Source organism: Pinus tabuliformis, chromosome 9, assembly GCF_031772625.1.
Source record: "Pinus tabuliformis cultivar Carrire ecotype Pingquan chromosome 9, CPIR1, whole genome shotgun sequence".
Lineage (NCBI taxonomy): Eukaryota > Viridiplantae > Streptophyta > Pinopsida > Pinales > Pinaceae > Pinus > Pinus tabuliformis.
The window spans coordinates 395,085,653-395,107,923 of NC_142307.1; the positions used below are offsets into that span (position 1 = coordinate 395,085,653).

General features: G+C 37.7%; 1 protein-coding gene across 2 annotated transcripts in view; it reads right to left on the bottom strand.

The window, feature by feature from the left end:
• The window catches only part of ARP9 (actin-related protein 9), a 312,878-nt gene that overhangs the window by 48,586 nt on the left and 242,021 nt on the right, over positions 1 to 22,271 (bottom strand). Inside the window, exons 13-18 of one of the 2 annotated variants that reach the window (XM_089438960.1) lie at positions 18,757 to 18,846; positions 3,949 to 4,019; positions 3,582 to 3,784; positions 3,345 to 3,388; positions 3,193 to 3,242; positions 2,094 to 2,139 (exon numbers count right to left, since the gene is read on the bottom strand). In XM_089438960.1, coding sequence (XP_089295086.1) covers positions 2,094 to 2,139; positions 3,193 to 3,242; positions 3,345 to 3,388; positions 3,582 to 3,784; positions 3,949 to 4,019; positions 18,757 to 18,846 — 504 coding nt within the window. The remainder of the gene's footprint in view (positions 1 to 2,093; positions 2,140 to 3,192; positions 3,243 to 3,344; positions 3,389 to 3,581; positions 3,785 to 3,948; positions 4,020 to 18,756; positions 18,847 to 22,271) is intronic. The other variant, XM_089438961.1, reaches the window with a different exon arrangement.

Consider the following 22,271-nt stretch of genomic DNA (forward strand, 5'->3'; position numbering starts at 1 on the left):
AAGCATAATTACGTGAAGTTTCTGGAAATCTTCCTTCAATTTTGAATTAGATTCCATTATTTTCTCTTCAAAGATGGACTCCCTTTTGTGTTCCAAAATAATTTTGTTGAACGATACTTAGATGTGACCTTAGGGTTTAAAAGAAACCCTTTTTTTTAATAAACCTTCAAAACTTTTAATTTAGTTCTTTTTCTTTTTCATCTTTGATATAATATCTTTCCCTTTTGGTAATATAATAATATCTCTCTTTTTCAATTTTTTTTAAAGTAATAATGCCTTTTTTATTTTGCAACTTTGTACCTTGGAACTTAATTATCTTTTAATCAACATGAACTTTTAAAATATCCCTTTTAGTTTTAATCTTTTTAATAATAATGATAAATTAGTTTGTTATAATTAAATATACTATACCCTATTAATATCTGTATGGTCCCACTAAATAATTTCTTTGCTACTCTTCTCAACCAACGAAGATAATTATATTTTATTTCTAATTTAAAAATGGCCGATCTCCAAATAGTCCAATACAGCATGACAGTTTGTGCCCTGGGGTTGTATGGACTCAAAATTCTAGCGCATGTAATTCACAATGAATGTTTGACAGCGAAATGTAATTTGGTGGCTGTTCAGACAACAATGAGCTCTGTATGTTGAACTATGTACTGTATGACAGCACTGTAGACTTCTTCTTTTTCGTTCGATTTGGTGGGTTTTTTTTTTCTCACCCAATTTGTTTTGATTTTACGGGCAGCAGAGTTTAACTAGTATGGCCAGTCAATTTATAGATTTGTACAGACTGTCCTTATTAAAAGGCACACAAATTCTAATTGTTTGAATGGCATGGCAGCAGGTAATATGTGGGTTGACAGCAAAGTACGGATGACTGCAATTTGCACTGCGTGTTAGGGTGATAGTACAGATGGTAAACAGAATTTGATGTGATGGTATGCACATCAAACACAAATTTGTTGGATAGACAAGTCTGGAAATGGAAATTGGCAGCAGGATTGGTGGCTGTGCACACAGGGTTTTTTGCAGCCAGGAAGGGAAAATCACAGTGACAGCTAACGGCAGAATGCACAGTGACTTCTTTTTTTTTCTATTTTTATTTAATATGTTTTTTAATTTTTCTTTATTTGCTTTTTTTAGATTTTTTTAAATATAATCCCCTTTTTCACTATTTATTTTTTTTTAATTCTTTTTTTTTTAATTTCTCCTTTTTTATCCAAATACTTGATGAAAAATATTTTAATACTTTGGCGAAAATGGAGAAACTCCAACTTGTGTACCAAATGCTTCAGTTTCAACGACAACAAAGTTGACGAAAGATTGATTGCCAAAGGGCGGGATCAGCCAACTCGGCTCTGATACCAAATGGAACAAACAAAGTTCGTTCTTCACGTTAAATACTCTAAAAGACTTGGAATATGTAGATCTCCATTGAAATACAAGAAAATATATTAAATTTATGAATAAGAATGATGATACAAATGAGAGAGAGGGGTCTGCTTATATACCCTAGGCAGGTGTCCCATTATGAATGGTCATGCCTCCTTAGACATGCCTCTTTGTTTAACTAATTATTATTTTAATTACATATTATTGTGATTATTATTTATTATCTATATTTATTACTTTTACATAATTATATTCATAACAATGACAAGGTGTTCTAACAGCTACCCTGGCCTACTGGCACTGAACCCTTGGATTCTAGAGACATGTCCTTTAAGTCAGCCTCTTTTAGCTCTATTCTCCAATCACTTTGCACTCAAAACATCAAAAGTGTTTGCGCAAATACTCTAGTATTACAGGAACTAAGATGCCCGTCAGAGAATCATATTTCTCATCCAAGAACATATTCTTGATAATAGAAAAACTTCAATGTTCAGGAATCCAATATATATGAGTTGGGACCAGCCTCACCTTCTTTAGACTCCCATTTTTGCTACTGCTTTTAAGACAAACTTTTCACACAGTATGTCCACTCCAAGTTCCAGCATATTGCCGTGACAACATGTTATGATTCAATGCTAACTAAATAAATCCATCACACATTCTAAAGAAAATACTATAGTATGTCCACTACTAACCTCCACCGTGTCAATGGCTTCATTTGCTGGAATAGCATGCAATACTCTGCACAATAAAGGAATCATAATATATGAAATTCAAGTCATGATCGGTAAAACTAAAGTACAATAATTCATAAAGACCTTTCCATGAAACCAAAAGCACAATGGAAAAAATGTGGCTAGCCAAAGTATGATACCAGTAACATTAACGACGCCAGAATTTTTACAGCTTTCCATGGCCCTTTTACATGTTTCAGTGCTAAAACAGGAAAAAGTGTTTCATCTAGATTTCTATGGACTTCTAATTCCATAGTTCAATATTTTATGGTGATTTCTAATTCAATCTGTGATTATTTGAATGGTTTTTCAAAGACTAGTATCAGAATCTCCAAACTAATCTAGCTGATTCCTGAAACAAATCAATTCCTGCTTAAATGTTGAAAAAGCACCAAGAAATCAGCAAAACTAGAAACAAGAAATACTTTGTAAGTTCTTCTTTGTTAACATGAATCCAAAAAAAATTCCTTCTCAAAATTGACAACTAATTACACCTTAATGCTTCTAATTTATGCCAAATATGTTTATAAAGCTAGTTACTTGAATTCCTCCCTTTTTGGTTTTTATGCTATAACATCAGCTGGTCATGTTCTTGTCTTAGTTTGTAAATGTAATCAACCACACATTTGCTATCTATCCATTTATGGTTGACACTAGTTGAGAAGCATGTTCCTAGATCATACATGTTATTAATGCTATGTGAAGGCTTGGTTCATGCTCACAACACCATGGCCTACTGATTAAGTTAACCAGTTTTATTAGCAAGAAGAACCAATAGTCTGCTTGGATTTGATTTAATAAGAACCATTTGCAATTGTATCTATATATGTTGCTTCACAAGTCTGAGACATAATCTGACAGACCTGAATCTATACCATCAAAAAAAAATGACCATGCAAACTGAGAGTTGCAATAATTTATTCTATCCGGAAAACAGGTAATTGTAATTGATAGTCCAATTGAGATGATATTCAACAGCATATTACTGCCAAAAGAGCTCTCACTCTCAAAAGAATAGAATTTATTATGTTAATTCAAAACCATCAATTAAACAACACACCTTTCTTCCACTACACCAACTAGACCTTTTGTCAAAGCAACTCCACCTACCTGCACCCAAAACAATAAGAGCAGAAAATTGGCTCTGACTCTTGAAAACTTAGCTAAATCAACGTCTAAATAGATAGACACTAAATTGGAGTAGCAACTTACTAGCTGTATGCTAGTGAACAATTTCTTTTGAACATCTAAACGCCCTGCCAGTTGAAATGTCGACAATATAATCAACCTAAATTAAAACTGTATAGTACAACTAATTTTATTTCCATGAACAAAAAGATGAAATTTGTACCAACTAAAATAGTGATAGAACAAACAATGGGAAAGAACCATAGATGCATCTAATATTTACATGCATAGAGTAACATATCTAAATCACATCGACCATACCTGTGGAAAGAATACTATTTGTAATTGCCTGAGCAAGGCCATCTAGATTTTCTTCTTTCCTGAATTTTTGCGGATAGGACTCACTTGAATCTGGCATAGCCAATCCACAATTATAACCTGGAAAGAAAATGTCTGGCCCATCTGACCTTTTGACAAACTCCGTGTGTGAACTGTCCTCCAACATATCCTCATAGTCATGAAACCTATTCCATTTGAAAAAGTGTTGGTACAACAAGAAATAAGACAAACTCTACTAGATTACAGAGCCCACAAAAAGATATGCTTAACATGACTCCTGTCTGACTAGAACAGAAAACCTTGCGACTTCTGATTATTTCTAGCAGATCTCGTCATTGTGAAAGCTTACCAAGGACGGGGAGGAGGCGGGTACTCATCTGGCATTAAAATGGAAGGATAAAACAGGCCCATGGGTGGAACCTGTTATTGTCAACACCATTAAAATAAGTACATGACAAACTACAAATCCAAAAGCATAATATAATTGACAGCAAGACACTTGAGATACACTTATCAGGTTGTAATCTCAACCTTTGATACCTTATTTCTATCCAATGATAAATGCTAGAAGAGCAAATCCTTAATTAAGCAGAATCCATGGAGCTTTTCAAATGAACAGATCAAATACAACCCACTTTTATGCACCAGGAAAAATAAATGCTAGTTTCAAAGAACCAGTTGCAATGACGGAAGCAAGCCACAGCCCACCATGGATTGTTGAAATCTGGTAGCTCGGAGGGTATTTTCGGTTGGAAAAGCCCTTGAGGTATTTACTCTAAATGCAGCTAATCTAGCATGATAATATCATATGATGTTAGTTCTAATGAGAAAAATCAGCATGCAATGCATCCTATCCTAACATGCATATAATACAAAGTCAAGTGCCCTCAGGGTAGTACTATTTCAGGAGCTGCCCATTTACGCGAAGAGGAACTAACTCTCCATCAAGAGTTTCTAAATGATAAGAATTTGTACCAGCTATCTTGAAGGGACCTATCCACAGGTTATCCCACTTTTAATGCATGCCAGGTTTTTCCTTCTTTTATCCCACAAGAGAACTAGGTCTCCGGGTTTTTAAAGGGTTTAAAGGCCTTATTCGGACGTGTTTGTCGAAAGAAGCTTTCATTTAATCGTGACTGCAGCCAAGCTGGTCAAGGGCTTTCCTTCTATTTTCATCGGCCTCAATAAGCTGGTCAATACGGGCTTGAATAGTGTCTTGACTCTTGTTTGTTGGGGAAAGTCTTTAAGCGTTCAAAAGCAGGTAATTGGAGTTGGATAGGTAATTTGGCTTCAGCACCATAAACTAATTGAAATGGGCTTCCAGAATTCAAAATACAATTCCTTAAGATGTGACCATTGATACTTAGAACTATGTCAAAAGGGCCATGCATATCCAAAGCTACCCTAAGAGGAAGGCCTAAGGTAACATGATCTGGAGGTCTTTCCTTGTACTTCTTCTTTTTTTTTCCTTTTTTAGTTTTGGGCAATGTTTTATCTTCATAAAGTGATGAGCCTTCACTTTCTGCAGGAATGTCAGGGTCATTGATTTGCACCATGTTAATGGAAATTTCTTTCATGGCTTGATCAAGGTCAAAGGTAATGTTTTGAGCTTGAAGAATGTTGGCAGGCTTCTTATTCCTGACACAAAAAGCTAATTTCCTAGTAAGGGCATTGAATAATTTCCTAGTAAGGGCATTGAAATATGCAACCAATAACACTTCCTTTGGGGGCCTTAGTTCCTGAGGAATTAAGTCAATCATTGTGTTAAATCTTTGGTTGAATTCTGCACTGGATTCATTTCCATTCATTTTACTAGAAAGGAAACCCTTGTACAACTCAACCACATCCCTTTCATGAAACCATTTTCTTTTCAATGCATTATCAAAATAATCCCAAGAGGCATTGATACAATATGCGGGCATTGCCTTGAAGTGTCGTGGCAAATGAGATCATGTGGATGTCTTCACTATAGGATTGATCATAGACTCGATACTCAAACTTTGTGAGGTGCTCCTCGGGGTCTTCTTCTTCGGTTAATATTGGTCTATATGGATCTTATGGGGGAGGACAAAGAAGGGCCCCAAGAATATTGGAAAATCCATGCTTATGGCTCTTTCGATTGAGTGCCCTATCAAAGAAAGGAGTACGAGGTGAATCATCACCTCTTCGATGATAAGTCAAGATTTTAGGGCTCTCCATTCTAAAAAGGGAGTTGTGGAGTCGCCAAAGGATTACTTATAATGTCACTATTGAATCAATTCCTCAATGATTCACTAGGGATGTAGCCCTGCTTCCTCCCTGACAATGATGCCAAAATGTTACTGCTCAAATTAGCAAGGGTTCTAAGAGGGGTTCCTATAGAGAAACTACTAGGTCAAATGGCAACAAGCAGCAATAGCCCACTGTCACCTCAGCTAAATCTCTCTGCTCTTTATGGAATTTCAGCAATGGGAGGAGTATTGGTATTAGGGAAATCACTAGGAGAAAAATATCAATGGTGTGTGGGTAATGATTACAAGAGCCTATTCAAAGGAGAGACTCTAATGATGGGGATTGCCTACTTTAGAAGCAAGGTGAATGGTTCTCCAAGAAGGGCTAGAAGGAGACTTTGACCTAGGGTTGAGGGGTATTTCTTGATGCGAAGTACCCTAGACCAAGCAATCCTATAAGAATAGGGTTTCTAAGAAATTCTTGTGAAATTGGAGACAAGGTTGCAGGACCACAAAGAAGCCCTAGTCAACCCAAATGAGGTCAAGGGTTTCGGGTGGAACTTCAAACAAATGGGCATGACCAAGTGAGGGGAGGAAAAGAGGATCAAAGAGATAGGATTTGACTTGGATTTTCAATGCATAGGGAGAAACGATTCTTAAGCTAGGGCTTGGGATAACTTGAGATCCCTTCATCGAAATGCCTTGAAAATTGGAGGACCTCTCAAGGACACACCAGCACAGTTCTTAACCAAGTTTCATCAATTTTGGATAGCTACAATGGATTTTGTGTGATGCCCTAAGAAGCCTACTAGGGTAAGGGCTTTTAAAAGAGGAAAAGAAGAGAGAAAATTCTTCGTTTTAGTGATCACCTAGGACTAGACTAGTGCCTAGCGTATTAGGAGAATGGAGTCAATATGATTCAATGTTTAGGGATGCTTATACCCAATCAAGGAGTTCCCCAACAACTTCGCATGGTCCTAGAGGCAACAACTAGGTTGCTAGGAAAACCTATACTTCTTTGATGTTCCAATTGATGACTTATCAAGGTGATTATGGATAATCATATACCCCACGGATATTTATTCACCATACATAAAACATATGAAAGAGCCCTCACAAAGACAAGATCAACAAATACACATTTCATTAATGCAGCTTCACAAACTTCATGAGCGAAAATTCTTCATACATTATATACGTGACAAAATGAGAAATATACCATCAAAAATACACTTACAAGTATAGAGAAAATCTTCCAATCATCAATAGACAAAAATCGAAGCTCCAAGATAAAAGACAATCTCTTCCAAACATCAAAATTCATCAAGATTCCAATTTGTCCATCAATAAGGCTAGCAAAATTCTCAAGAGATACAAGTCCAAAACCAAGTGATGATCAAATGAAATGATAGTCACATCAATATATATCCTCCCTAAGGGATTCGATTTGCCTAATAAGGCCTAATAATGCCCCAACTAATAAAATAATGTGTCAAAATAACATTCCTTGGTGACAAGCCCACTAAGATAGCTCCATAATATAAAAATAAGCCTCCCAAGAGGGAAAAATAATAGATGCAATAGGTTGAAGGGCCATTGAGGAGGCCTATTGGAGTCCAATGTGTGTCAAGATGAATGAATGAGCTCCCAACATAGTGATAAAGGGGTTGGCCCCTTGATTTCAAAGCAAATGACCCAAGTGGCTATGGGGGCACAAAATATCCTCATGGGTTTCCAAATGGATCGAACAAGCTTGTATCCCATCTGTAACGGTTGGAAGAACAATGCAAGTGTGAAAATTCCACAACTGGAATTCCTACTGCAACAACTGATGATATTTCTCCTATTTGTTAAATTCCTTCAAACAAATTATCTGCAATTTCCTATGGCAAATATCGAAATACATACATTGCAGCCTTCACTTAATTAAATATTATGCGGAAACAAGAGATTGAGCAAGAAAGAAAATACAACACAATAACACCATTATTTTTGGAAAAATGTCCCCAGAAAAACCTAATGCGGTAAAATCGGTGTCGCAGCACAGAGGTTTATTATTATTAAGCAGTAGCAAATTTTGAATACATATTTGAATACCTCATGGGTTATTCACTTATAGAGAAAAATAATGGCAGAAAGATTTGTGAGATTACCTCACACAATCACTGAGAAAAATCTCGGTTGATCCGGACACTAGATGAAGTGCCTCTGGTAGGCCCTGCGCAGTCCTCATGTAATCTTTGCATCAACCCCTCTGGGCACTACATCAACCAGCCAGTTGATCAATTTGTTGCCTGGAGTCACTGCTCTCAGCCTCCTGGTCTCTCTCACCATCTGTGTTGCCTCTGTGTGGCCCTACGTCAGCCTCTGCGTGAGAGCTGCTAGATCACTCTCTGCCTCTCTCTATTGATGATTCTTCGGCTAAAAAGATCTCTCTCTCTCTCTGGATGCTATCCCTACCCCTCAACTGCAAGAAATCCCCTCGATCAGAATTTCCTCCTAAGAACTTCTCACTTCATAAATTCAATTTCTTGATCTCTCGGTGTGTTTTCCAAATGGCCCTCAACCTTCCTTAAATAATCTTCTCGTTGACGGCCCAGATTAAAAGCTAATCAATGGCTAAGATCATTTAGCTTGATCCTCGTCTTCTTTTAGAAGTTACACCCACAATTACATTAATACCCATTAAAATTTTTAATTTCCTAAGTTTAGACTTAGGGTCCCATTAAAAAATATTAATTATTTTAATAAAATTGTCTCTAGGTGGAATTTCCCAAAACGCTTTCTGGGTTCTTTGGAATACATTTGCCCAAGCCTCCCTGGCAAATTTGAGGCCTAGAGCACATTCCATGCTACCCCAAATCAACAGAAATCCCTCCCATTATCTCTCATGGCGAGACACATCCTCATCTAGGCCCTGGATTAGCTCCTAAGTTGGTGGTGCAAAAGTGGAGCCGACTATGTAAGGTGATCCAAGAGCATCTTCATCATCCAATAGATGGAACACGAGCAAGGAATAAGTGGAACTGAAGGATCCCATGAAGTGGCAATCTCCTCTCCGTTATGATGGAAACCCATGGCTCTCAAAGCTCACGTGACAAATGTTAATATGACCCTCTGGAGGGCTTGGACCCTGTATAGGGAGACCAAACCCCAGACAAAAACACCCCTGCAATCTTGTATAAGATCCAATGTGTCCACTTACCTTCTAGTAAAACCAATCATTAGTACAATTGACAAAATGAGCTTATAAATCATGGAACCAAGTGGACACTTAATAGTGGCATGCCCTTCCATAACGGGCTTCGGAACATACAAATGTCCCCAAGTTCAAGAAGAAGGTTAACTAAGTACACTATTAGGTGGTTTCAACCTCTAAGGGGGTTACATGTCCATGGTACGTCCATCAAATGGAAGGTGCTATGTGAAATAATGGTGGAATGGAGTGGGACATCAAGTGAGGGCTCCAAGCCACATGCCACAGTATAAGGGTAGCTATAATAAGGGAAGCCCACAGTTGGGTATATGAATGTAGCATGGAGTAATCATGGTACATCAGTTACCCCGGCAATTTTTTTTCCACCCTTTTTAATATGCCTTATGCCTTTTATAGATTTTTACTTTGTAACTGTTGAGGGTTCTAGGGGATCAGAGCATGATAACGTAAGATATAACAGTGAATACCCCCTTAAGGTGGGGCATTTCATTGCCCACCAGGGGTTGGAATAGTCATGGGTTCCTTAATGACGTAAGGAGCCAATATGAGGGGCCCTAGGAACCAAGGTGATGGCCATGATGTTTGTCTTTTGCCCACGTGCTAAATTTGTATGTCCCGACCATCTTTTGCATTTTATAGTACATTTCCTGTTGAGAGTGGCCAAATTATGCTTTTAATTTTCTTTTAGTTGCATCAACATCTGAAGCAACCTCTGATACCTTTGGTTGCCTCTCATGCTCCGTGCAATTTCTTAGCTGAAGACAAGTTGCCAACTGGATCTGCGCAATTCCTGAGCCGAAGCCTAGTATCTAGATGTTCTACACAATTTCTCTGACCAAGTTTGTCTACCAAACTGCTCTGCACATTTCTGGAGACCAGGGTTGACTATCAGGCTGCTTTGCGCAATTTTTCAGAGCAACGTTGGTTTCCCTCTAGGATTGTGCAATTTGCCAGGACAGCGCAGGAACCGGATGTGAACCAAGTCACGAGGTCAGTGTGCGGTTGGTCAGCAAAACAAGTTAGAGAACACAAGCTGCAAAGTGAAAGATAACTTCAAATAAAACACAAGTACCTAAGCAGTGTAAGACATGCTGCTAAGATTTTGGGGAGGGAGGCTCCAAAACAAAGCGAAGGCAAAATTTTGGAGGGTGGTTGTAGCTTCTACAACACATTCATAGATGATCAATCAAGAAAGACCCAGGTTTAATTAATGAAAACCATGGATGAAGTATTATTTACTAAATTTCAAGAATTCAAAGTTGAAGTGCATAACCTTACAGAAAGAAGAATTAAGATACTACGATCTCATAATGGAGGAGAATACACATCCAAAGAGATTAAAGCATTCTGTAAGAAATCTAGGATTAAGACGAAGTTGATAGTCCAATACAATCCTGAACAAAATGGAGTTACAAAAAAGAAAGAACAAATCCATTGAAGAAAGTGTAAAAGCAACATTACACGATCAAGATCTACCTAAGTTTATGTGGGGTGAGGCAACAAAGACAGCAGTCTACATACAAAATCGATGTCTTCACAGATCTCTAGACAACAAGACTCCGGAAGAAGTGTTCATTGGGAAGAAGCCATCTGTAGATCATCTCTGAATATTTGGATGTTCTATGTATATTCATATACCAAAGGACAAAAGAAAGAAATTGGATCCTTCCGGTGAGAAGGGCATATTTGTTGGGTATAGTAACTCATCGAAAGCCTATAGAATCTATATGAAAGATGGACATCACATTGAAGTTAGTCAAGGTGTCATATTTGATAAGAGCATAGCATTCAAGAAATCAAAAGAACTTTCTATAGATTCTATGATGAAGAGCATCCTATATCTGTGGAAGAAGTTGACAAGGAAGAAGAAGGATCTCACCATGAGGAAGAAGGACCTAGTGCTTAGGTCTCTCTCTATTCCTCTGGAAGTGCAATGTTAGGGTTTATGTGTTGGGATAGTTTGAAGTTCGATTTTCAAGGCAAGAGAGGAGGGAAGGCAAGCGAAGGTCTCTTAGCACATCCTACTAGCCCTAGGACTCAATTCAAGGCAAGCGAAGTCAAGATGAAGGTTCTTAGAGGGAGATCGAAGTCTCCTAGAGAAGTAGCAACAGTTGTTGGGAAGCAGAATTTCGGATCTACTAGGAGGTCGAAAATATTGCAGCAAGAGACCAAGGAAGACTTGATCTTGGAGGGTATTTGTCTAAGTCTAGGTCATGTTATTCGTCAATTGAAATATCTGAAAGATAAGAAGAGATTTTTGAGTTTTCCCCTCGAGATGAGGGGTTTTGGCCCTGGCTTGCAGCCTATATATTGTGTCATTGTTCTTACTGTTTTGGTAGTTGTTTGATGTATTGCACATTGGAATAAGGAAGATCAAATCTAATAAGTTAAAAAGTAACACAAACAATTATCAAGTTAAGAGAATTAACATATTGTCATATACATTGCCCTATTGAATTATCATCAGTATCATCCCTTTCCAAAACCCCAACAATTACTTGTAGAATTGGTTTAACATGTTCATCTAAAGTTTCCAAGGGAAATTGAGTTGGTTCAGTAGATAAAACTTATCTTGAAGGCATAAGATAAAAAGATAATTGGGTATAGTCTCTAACAGACAAATTTTGAAAATTTGCTACCAGGGTTTCTTCTATAAAAGCAGTATAATGTTCTGAAGAGGGAAAGTCTAGGGCTTACTAAATTAGAAGAGTAGAGGCCTGAAAGATATTCTCTCCTACAACATTCATCACAAAACATTTATGGGGATACATTACAGAAGCTAACCAGGTGATAAACTCAGGATAAACATATGTATGAGGAATTATAGTAGAGAAAAGACCCGATTTTACTATTGCAGTGTATACAGGAGAATCAATTTGACCTGCTAGGATATTCTGGTGGAGTTCCATCAAATTTAAGGAGCAAAGAGGGTCAAAGACATCCCTCTTTGTGTCCATGAGGGGAATGTGAGTTGCAGAGCCAGTTAAAGAAGCTTTCTTTGACATTTTAAAGAGACTGAGTGGGTGGACACAATATATAAATACCTGGACACAGAATACTGACGTTGGAATCCAAGTATAAAATGTTGGCAGACGTGGACATGCTTGTAGATGTGCAGAAATGGAACAGACAATGTATTTTGTGAAAATAGAAAACAGATTTTATGGGAAAATGAAAAAAATGTTGCGAGGGAAAACGGAATTAAATATGGAAGTGACAAGTGTACGGAGTGACGTGACAGGTAGTGACGTGGATGATATGAAAAAGGTGACATGGAGGACTGTATGATGTGGACAAAGAGATGTAACTAAGAATGACAGCCACGCTCGCTTGCCGCAAACCCGAGGTGGTTACCCTCTACTGTTCACAGGAGCACCCATGGCAGTAAGTGGGACCATCTTTGGGTAATCCCACATCAAATCTTGGCCACTGATCTGAATTCAGCGATCAGGCGCTGACTCTTTTACGGAGGCACCAACACTAATAACTCTCATGCAATTTGTGATCACGGGTTTCATCCGTTGGGAGGGCTTGACAGCACTGTTAAGGCGATAGAACTAACATGTCTGCCATTTAACTCTTCACGCACTCGAATCTTCGTTGAATCCCGTCAGGCCCCACCAGGCCTATGTCTTTAATGGATTCTGCATCACCTTAGCGTAGCAATAACCGAGCTTTATTCTTCAAAAATAAAATCTTATTCTAAACCAACATTTGATTTTGGTTTTTCCCTATATATGTATATATATATAGGGAAAAATCAATATATACATATATATTAAGATATATGATTTTTCTTTTTCACATTTTGACATGGTGAAAACGAGCTACAACAATGAGCAAGACTATAATCACTGTATCATAAGCAATATTGTCATCACTGTATAAACAAGATTGTCATCACTGTATCATAAGCAACATTTGTCATCACTATAACATAAGCAACATTTGTCATCATTATATCATAAGCAACATTTATCATCATTGTATCATAAGCAACATTTGTCATCACAAATCTCACTACCTTCATATAAGAGAAAAGACATTGGCATGTTAGCAAAACCCTAAATGATTAGATGTGTTAGGGTTACTTCCTTCACTGTATTGTGACGAATAACCTCATGCAAAGTTATATAAACAATGTCACAAATATATCAAGTTTTTTGCCATATCAAAGACCGCACTGTATTTCTAAGTCATCATCAAATATGTTCTAGACATAGTCACATAGATTATTGTCTTGCCATTATATATAAACTTATTGTCTCATCATAATGATATTTTGCAAGTTATGCAAACCATCATGATGCCACATGGATGAGAAACAAACCGTAGTGATTAAATACAATCTACAATGGTGAGATACGACTCATAGTGAATTGATATGACCCACAGAGATGAAATACAAACCATGGCATTGAGGTACAATCTACAGCGATGAGATATGACTCACAGTGAAGAGAAATTACCCACAATAATTGAACCGAACCTCAAAACTTTTGTAATGAGCCAAAGGTATAGTGCGAGCGAGAGCCATGATGATCATAGAAATACAGCCACAGGGTTGTGGTGCGAGCTATAAGAGTCGCTTGACGTATTATGCCCAATTCCAATATGTTGCCAACGAACCAATGCGAGCGCTAGAAGATAGTCAACAAACCAATAATTCGAACCATAAGAAAAGTACGTGCCGCAGATTTCATGTGATCAAGCCTCAAATATTTTGTTTCCAATCACATGGTTATGTATTCTTTAGATCAATAAGATCTGCATTTATATAATGCGTTAAGGGCCTTTACTTGAGGGGCCGATTTTGGATAGTGGAGGGAAATTCAAATTTGAAATTCCCAAATAATATTGTCATCAAAAATACTTCTTTATCTTCAGACCTTTTAACCAATATATTTTTTCCTTTCGGGATCTTGGGGCTTAGGGTTTCCCTTATGGGAAATCTGTTTTGAAGCTACCCCACTTTTTGACAAATCCTGTTGATCCTTGATAATTGTCCAATCAAGGATTCAAATGTGGAGAACCAATACAAATTAGCATTGCATATATAAATGTATCTCATCATCATGAGTTATATGTACAATGGAAAAACAAACAAAACTAGCAGCTAGCTATATTAGATCAGCGCCCTCTACCCTTTTACCTAAAAAGATGATGGGCTATTTGCCAACCCTACCCTTAGCAATAGAAGACCCTAGTCGTGCACCAAATATCAGAAGACAACTGATGGGTATGTAACTATGCTCTCCTATATCTGTAGAAGGTGGTGTTGATGCTGTCACATTCTCCTCTTTATCCTCCTCCTTCGAGTCCTCCTCTTGTTGCCCCTATTGTTGTACTACTACTTGTCCATCCTCTAACCATGAAGATGACTCCTCCATGATGGGAAGCTCAAACTCCACCCTCCACCTAGACAATACATCAATATTGTTTAAGGAAATGGCATCCACATCCAATGTTACACCAAGTCCTTAAGGCATGAGAACTCCAACCTGTAAGAGTGTCATAAAAAACTAATGACACTTTACTCTTGAGGATCATAAATTACAATAAATGTAATTGCTACATTGAAGTACAAATTTATAACCTGTAGCACTTCAAGTGTATTTTGTACTATTTTCTCAAATACACTCCAATTGTTCTCACACCCCGAAGCGCTACAGATCAGATTGAGGATTTTGATTATGTAGTGACATGTCCCAAAGGACATTACTATTTGTGAACTAGGCCTTGCATAGTATATAAGCAGGGCCTGCATTTGCAACCAGATAGATTTTACATTCATACATTTATACAATATATTATTTATTTCTAAAATGGATTCTTTTATTGTATTCCAAATATCTTGGACTATTCACTTGCATATACGAACTTTGTTCATTACACATTCTCATTGTTGCACTCTATATAGGTCATCTAGTGAGGCTATGCACTAGAGTGCTAGATTTTGTTGTAACAATGAGAAATTGACATGAAAACCACTTGAGGCAAAAGCGTCATCTAGTTTTGAAACACAATTGTAGTATCCCTGTTAAGTGCATTGGTGACATTTTTCTACAACAAATCCTGGCTCCTACATGCCATGCCCCACTCTGGGATGACCAGATTGATCACCTCATACATCCTTATTGAGCCATCTGATTGGAGCAACAAACTGTAAGCAGAGTTCCAAAGTGCACCAGATAGCAAAATGGTGAGACCCTAGATTTCTCTTCAACTTCTTCCTCTCAGAGGCCAAATGATATTATCAATCCTAGTTCAATGGTACAATTCCATATATCAAGACACACATCCTCATAGGATTATAGAGATCAGCTCTATATAGATTCAGAGTGGAGCACCTTTGCCCATCAGATTACCTCCCAGACTTAGAGGAGCAACCACAGATCTATTGGAGTTTCCTTCCTCCAACCTTGGGATACTAGGAGTATCCCTCAATCGTGCATTCCCCTCGTGATCATATAGTTGGACTCCTCGATGGTTCCAGAGGACTCCAACAATGAGTCAACACCCTATTTGCCCCCCTCACCCTTGGCCATCAAACCCAAGAGACCTTGACATCATCAGCCTCATCATCTAACCTCTCACTCTCTCTCACTCTCTCTTTCTCTTTCGACAAGTTCCTCAGTAGTCCAAAGTCCAAACTCAAATAGTGTTTTAAATAACCAAACCTTTGTCACAGTTTTATACACATATTTGATATTCTACTTAGATAGGTTTCTTCCTTTATATTGTTTTTAGCATATCTAGGAGTCATGTTTGCACTCCCACATTGTATTCAAGCACAAACTAGAGGAAAATGAACGCTAGTAGTGCAAAGCAAGTAGATGCTACATTGTACAGGCAGCTCTTTGGGTCGTTGATGTACTTAGTGAACACACAGCCTAACATATGTTTTGCAGTGAACTAACTGAGCCAGTTCATGATAGATCCTGCTAGAGTTCATTGGGTAGTTGCAAAGCATGTTTTGAGATATGTTATGGATTATGGTACAAACAAGTTGATGGAGTGAGGCTTGAGGGCTTCACGGATGCAGATTGGGCAAGGAGATCTACAGATCAGAAAAGTACTTCAAGTTGCACCTTCAACATTGGGTCAACAATGGTTTCTTAGTTCAACAAGAAGTAGAGATTAGTTGCACTCAATTCAACAGAGGCCGAACACATGGCTACCAGTTTGGTAGTGTGCGAAGCTATCTAGATGAGAAAGTTGCTTGTGGGACTTTTTAGGTAGAGGATGGAGCCCACTTTGATCCACTGTGACAATTAGAGTCGCATTAAACTCTCTGAGAATCCAATGTTTCATGATCACTCCAAGCATATCAAGATCAAGTATCATCATCTCAGGGACTATGTGCAAAAAGAGATGGTGAAGCTATTGTACATTCCAGTGTTGTTAAAATCGCGATATTATCGTTTTATCGCGATAATTTCCCACTGCCGATATTATCGCGAGTAATATCCGATATTATCACCAATTTTTTTTATACCCGATTTTTTGGAAATTATCGCGCTTTTTTGAAAAAATCGCAACAATTTCCAAAAAATCGCTATTTTTTTCGATTTTATCGCGGGCAATCAAGGCAGCAAGGTTTTATAAGGGATGCTAAATGTTCGAAATGCAATTTTTTTGAAAGAAACAAATAATTTTTGAGTGGGGCAGCTTGATGATCAAGTCTAGGCCCTAGTATTGATATGCTATTCATGGTAATGTTAAATTCTTAAAGTAAAAGATGTCACTTTTACTTAAATTTTTAACATTACCATGAAATGACTCAGGATGTTTGAGAGTGGTTCTGGCCTCATTGGATTTCATATGGAGAAAGTAGAATTTTAGATTTCATTCAAAATGCAGCAGACTTATCAGTTTTCCAGGATTTTAGGATTGGGAGATTGTAATGTTTCCAGGTGACACCACTTGCCCGGGCTACCCCTGCCACTAGTAGAGGACGTGGTCTACCTCCTATAGCTCCTACTTCTAGTTCTTCAGCTTCCAGAGCACAGTAGACTCCACTGCCAACTCCACCAGCACCAGCATCTACATCTAGAGGGAAAGGGAAAGCTGTAGCATTTTCTCGCAAGAGGCGCAGAGGAAATCAATAGGATTAGACTTTAGTTATTTTCTTCATTTTATTGTATATGACATTATCACATGATGAGATACATTATTATATTTTTTGTTGATATTTTGACGTTGATTTGGGACTCAGGAGTCAGGACTTACTATTCAGGACATGATTCAATGTTATATGTGATTTTAGCACTAGAAATGATATTAAACATCTTATATATTAGTTCTTTTATCATATTTATGTGTCAATGTATTTATTTTATGTTGTAGATGGTTTAGATATTAAAAAAATTGAAAAAAAATGAATATTTTTGTACCAAACGATTTTCCCTGATTATTTCCCGATAATTATGATTTTTTCCTCGCGCCGATATTATCCCGATAACGATTAATGCAACATTGGTACATTCCAAAAAAGTAGCAGATAGCAAATATCTTGACTAAGGCATTAGCAAGAGGCAGGTTCATCTACTTCAGAAATAAGTTGGGAGTTGTACAAAATCCCTTCCTCGCTAAGAGGGAATGTTGAAAATGTAGCAACGGAAGGTATTTTGGCTTGTAACTTAGCCAATGAACCCCTCAAATTAGTCTTTCTCTAGCATGAATGTGAGTTCATGAGATAGACTTCAATTACAATGAGTTGATTTCCAGTTTACTGGAATGGTCATCAAGTTTGCAAGCGTAGAGTTGGAGCTTTAGTTAGTTGGAGTCTTCTTCAGTTAGACTACAAGATGAGGTGGCAGTGACAAGTTCAGTTAGAACAAGTTAAGACTTCAGTGTTGATTGGAGAGAGAACGAGTTGAGTTCTCAGTTAACTCGCAATCACAACTAGAGTAAATCAAGGAGGAACTCGAGCTAGTTAACTGAGAGCTAGTCCAAGTGTAACTAGGACTTGCTCCAATTAACTAGCAAAGGAAACTCATGACACTAGTGTGAACTGATATTCGACTAGGCCTCCTTGCATGCATCGATTTCTATCTATAAAGAGAAGGACAAAGGCACAAGATCATAGATTATTCTTTGTGTGGAATGCGCATCAGTTGAGGAATAATAGTGCGCATAGATTTAGGAGCCTAAGTGCACAAGGATTTAGGAACCAAGTGCACAAGGATTTAGGAGCCAAAAGTGCGCAAGGATTGTGGAGCAAGGAATCAGGATTCATAGAGAAGGTCGAGAGTCCATACCAGTTATACTCACCAGTCCTGCTGACCTACTTTTGTGGTCATTCATCAGACACTAATATAACCATCTTATCTAATCTTAGAGGCCTTTTTCAACCCCAAAAGTCGTTGATGCTTGTTTTATGCTTAACAGGAGATTATCTAATTCTAATATACGAGCCAGAACTCAGCACCACTGTACATTCACCACTTGTATCTTCAGTAACCTACAGTTGTATACATTATTGAAGCACAAATCAGTTATCTTGTAGAGTTTTCCATGTACCAGAGATGACAGTGAGTATGACCAGGTTCAAATCTTTATGTACGTAATGCAGAGTGACCCTCCTGTTAGTGTGATGTTTGAAGGCTTATATTAGGGATGAAAACAACTCACATAAAACTATCATGATTGCCTCATTTTAATGAAAAACTCCTCAAGCAGAAAAATCTGATAAAGGCCCACAATTGGTTATTTTTCGTGCACTTACATTCAGAGCAGAAAGATGAACTCTGTAAACTTCAGGTGGCTGGTTTGCCTTGTAGCAATGGACATCTGCAAAAGCATTCAACTCTCCATCCTGTACAATATAATTAGGTTACAATGCAAGTTAATAAAAAAAGAAACTGAAACACCATATAAAATGCCTTTGTTTTTCTTTGCTGATAAGAAGAATAGACTGAGATTGAGGACCTTAAAATGAGCAGATACTAATCACTAGTAAAAGTAAATCAAGGTAAGGATATCGCGGTTTCCATATATCCTTATTAGTTTTTGGTGTTCAACTAGACGCATTGATGATTGTATAACATGTTTGAGAAGAAATGTTTTCCCAGATGCCAGATCATGCAACATGCATAAAATATATAAATAACATCACATAATAATTATTCAGTAATAATCAAATAACCCAAAGGACATAACCTTTTATTCTCATGACCAGTCTGATATTTATGCCATCACAAGTTGTCTTTTAAAACATCACTTATAGTATACAATTGAAAATATCTTTATGCTATATGGATTTCTTTACTTTATAACTTTATCCTAATTATTCTGGAAATTTGTAATATGAACCACTTTGGTTCACTACATTAGCATCAAAGCCACTGTTGAGCAATGTTTGACTAGCCAACCTAGTTTGACTAGCCCCTTCTCATCAACTAATTCATTCACCTATCTGTCACATGCCACCACCTTTTGAAGGACATACCTTGTACATATTAACCCCTTTAAAAGTAGAAACCACTTAATAAGATACTTGGTTAACCCCATTTGGAGTTTAGGAGATATTGGCACATCCGGAAGCCCATTATGGAAGGGCAGGTCATTATGAAGTCCTCACCTGTGGTCCATGGTTGGTAAGCTCATTTACTCTATTTCTCTAATGACATGTTGTGTCATAAGGCTAGGGGACGCATTGGATCTTATGCAGAATTGCAGATGATCTCCATCTTGGGTTTGGTCTCCCTATACGGGGTCCTAATCCTCCAGAGGGCTACATTAGCACATATAGGGTGTGTGATGAGAGCCATGGGCCTCCAAAGCAGTAAACTATACTCCACGGATCCCCGAAGATGTTCAGAAATTGTTCGAGATTCACCTATTGGACGAGGAAGATGCACCTGATTCACCTTTTCCCAGTGAACCCTACAAATGTACCATACACTTGGTAGCTGACCCAAAACTTGTAGGATGATGTGCCATCACCTACACCATCATCAGAGCCCTTGCAGATGATCTACATGCATCTTCGACTCATTTGGAGACCCATGAGGTTGTTATTGTGTCCCCACACCCACTGGGAGCACCACATGTTTATTGTTTGGAGAACAAGGGGCCAACCCTTTGTCCATCACTTTTGAGGATCTTATTCTTCATTATGGCACCTATGGACCTCATTAGGCCTCTTGGAGGGCCCTAAGACATATATTATTCATCATTTGACCTCTTAAGAGGCTTATTATTTCATTTGTGAGCTAGTTTGGTGGGCTTGTCACCAAAAGTTAGATTATTAACACATTATATATATATATATATATATATATATATATATATATATATATATATTCAAAAAAAACATCCCAAATACCAAATTAGTTGTAGAAATCATGAAAGCATGCATATTTTTACATAAATCAAGATAGATATGGCATCCATGATTCCATTGTACATCAATGATTAATTATTCGAGCATCAACCATCTAGACTCTAGCAATTACAAACATACATCAAATTTTTAAGCATATTATAAAACATAAAACATTTACAAGATAAATCATAAAATCATCAAACATTCAAGTAACTTGTCTAGTAAGTGAACAATTGTCAACATTAGTCATGTCCAAAATTCCAATAGTAATGTTTACAAAATACGCCACTTCGCCACCACCAAGACTCAAGTACACACTGAACTAGGAAGAGTAAGACAAAAAAGTTCAAATTCACAACAAGCCTACAAGTCTAATCTATGACAAAAGTAGTAAATTGTGAATATATCTACTAATCTCTCCTTCTTCCATGACAAACAACACGTGGCAGTGGGCCACCACATGGTGGCAATTAAGAAGATGGTGGTTGTGGAAGTTGTGGCACTAAAACTGATGAATATGAAGCCCCGGTTGTTGGTGTTGAAGCATTGAACCTGGGAACCAAGGTACCAGATGGGTGTGGCATCTCAACTCGATCATCATTATCCTGGATAAGAGCATCCTCTAATTGCTCTCCATCCTCCAAATTGGGCTCCTCTAGATTTTTGTCCCTAACCTTAAGGTCTTTATTAGTCTTTGCATCATCACAGTAATGGAACAACAATCGCAAGTTGTAGTGAAGATAAACCAAGCTCTCTGCCCGGTCTAAATTCAACCTGTTCCTTTTAACATTGTGGATGAAAGAATAAGAACTCCAACACCCCTCTGTAGAAGAAGTGTTTACCACCTGTGATAGCACCCGTAATGCCAAAGCCCATAGAATTCAAGTAGCACCTCAATGCATGTCCCACCACTCAAGAGAAGAAAAAGTCTCTCAATCTTTAATTGCATGCATGTTCCCAAATAGATCAATGCTAAGTGTATAGTTGCTCAACTGTTTTCGTACCATGGCAGACTCCTCCTCATTAGGGACTAATTTATCCAATGCTCCCATATAAGCCTCTAGAACCTCTGGATCTAGGTGTGGTTTTCTCTTCCCCCCTCCCCCTAAGGTGTTGGTGTTGAAAGCCATGATGGATGATAGTATTTAGGTGTCAGAACATATGCTAAGGCATGCAATGGAATGTTTAGCATATCCCATCGTTTCACCACCTCTGCACAAATATAATGGTACAAGGTGATACCTCTAGGCTCAACAGTGTCTTTAATCTGCCCCAACATGCTATTGTTTGCTCATACACCTCCCAAATTATTGGTCGATTTGAATCTGCAAACTTGATTATGTAATAAATTGGTTTGGTGAATAGCAAAACAAATTTAATCTATGACCAAAAAAACATGTCAAGAATAGTGTCCTTGGCTACATTAGCACCATCTCGATCATTGTTAATTTCCTCCCATGATTCAGAGGTCACCATATTACTTAAAGCTTGCCTCACCTTCACTAGCCTCCTAAAGGTGAGGTAATTACTTGCAAATCTTGTTTTTATAAGTTTAAGCAACTACAACTTGGAGAAAGTGCCATAAAAGTAGTTTACCCTTGTATGCTCTGTGATAAATTTAATGAGTTCCTTCCCTCCCTTGTAAAGCTCAATAATCCATCCACATTCTTTATGCTTCACAATATCATGCATCAAAAGGTTCAATGTGTTCACCAAGCACCCAGACCAAAAGTTGTGTGAATGAGTACGCTTAATAACTTTTCTTGCTGCCTTACAATTTGTTGCATTATCAGTGATCACTTGAACCACATTATTAGGACCAACATCTCTGATTGATTGCAATAGGAGATCTGCAATGTTTTGGGAAGTTGCACTGATGGAGGAGGAGTAATGACATGTAATAAATACTACAC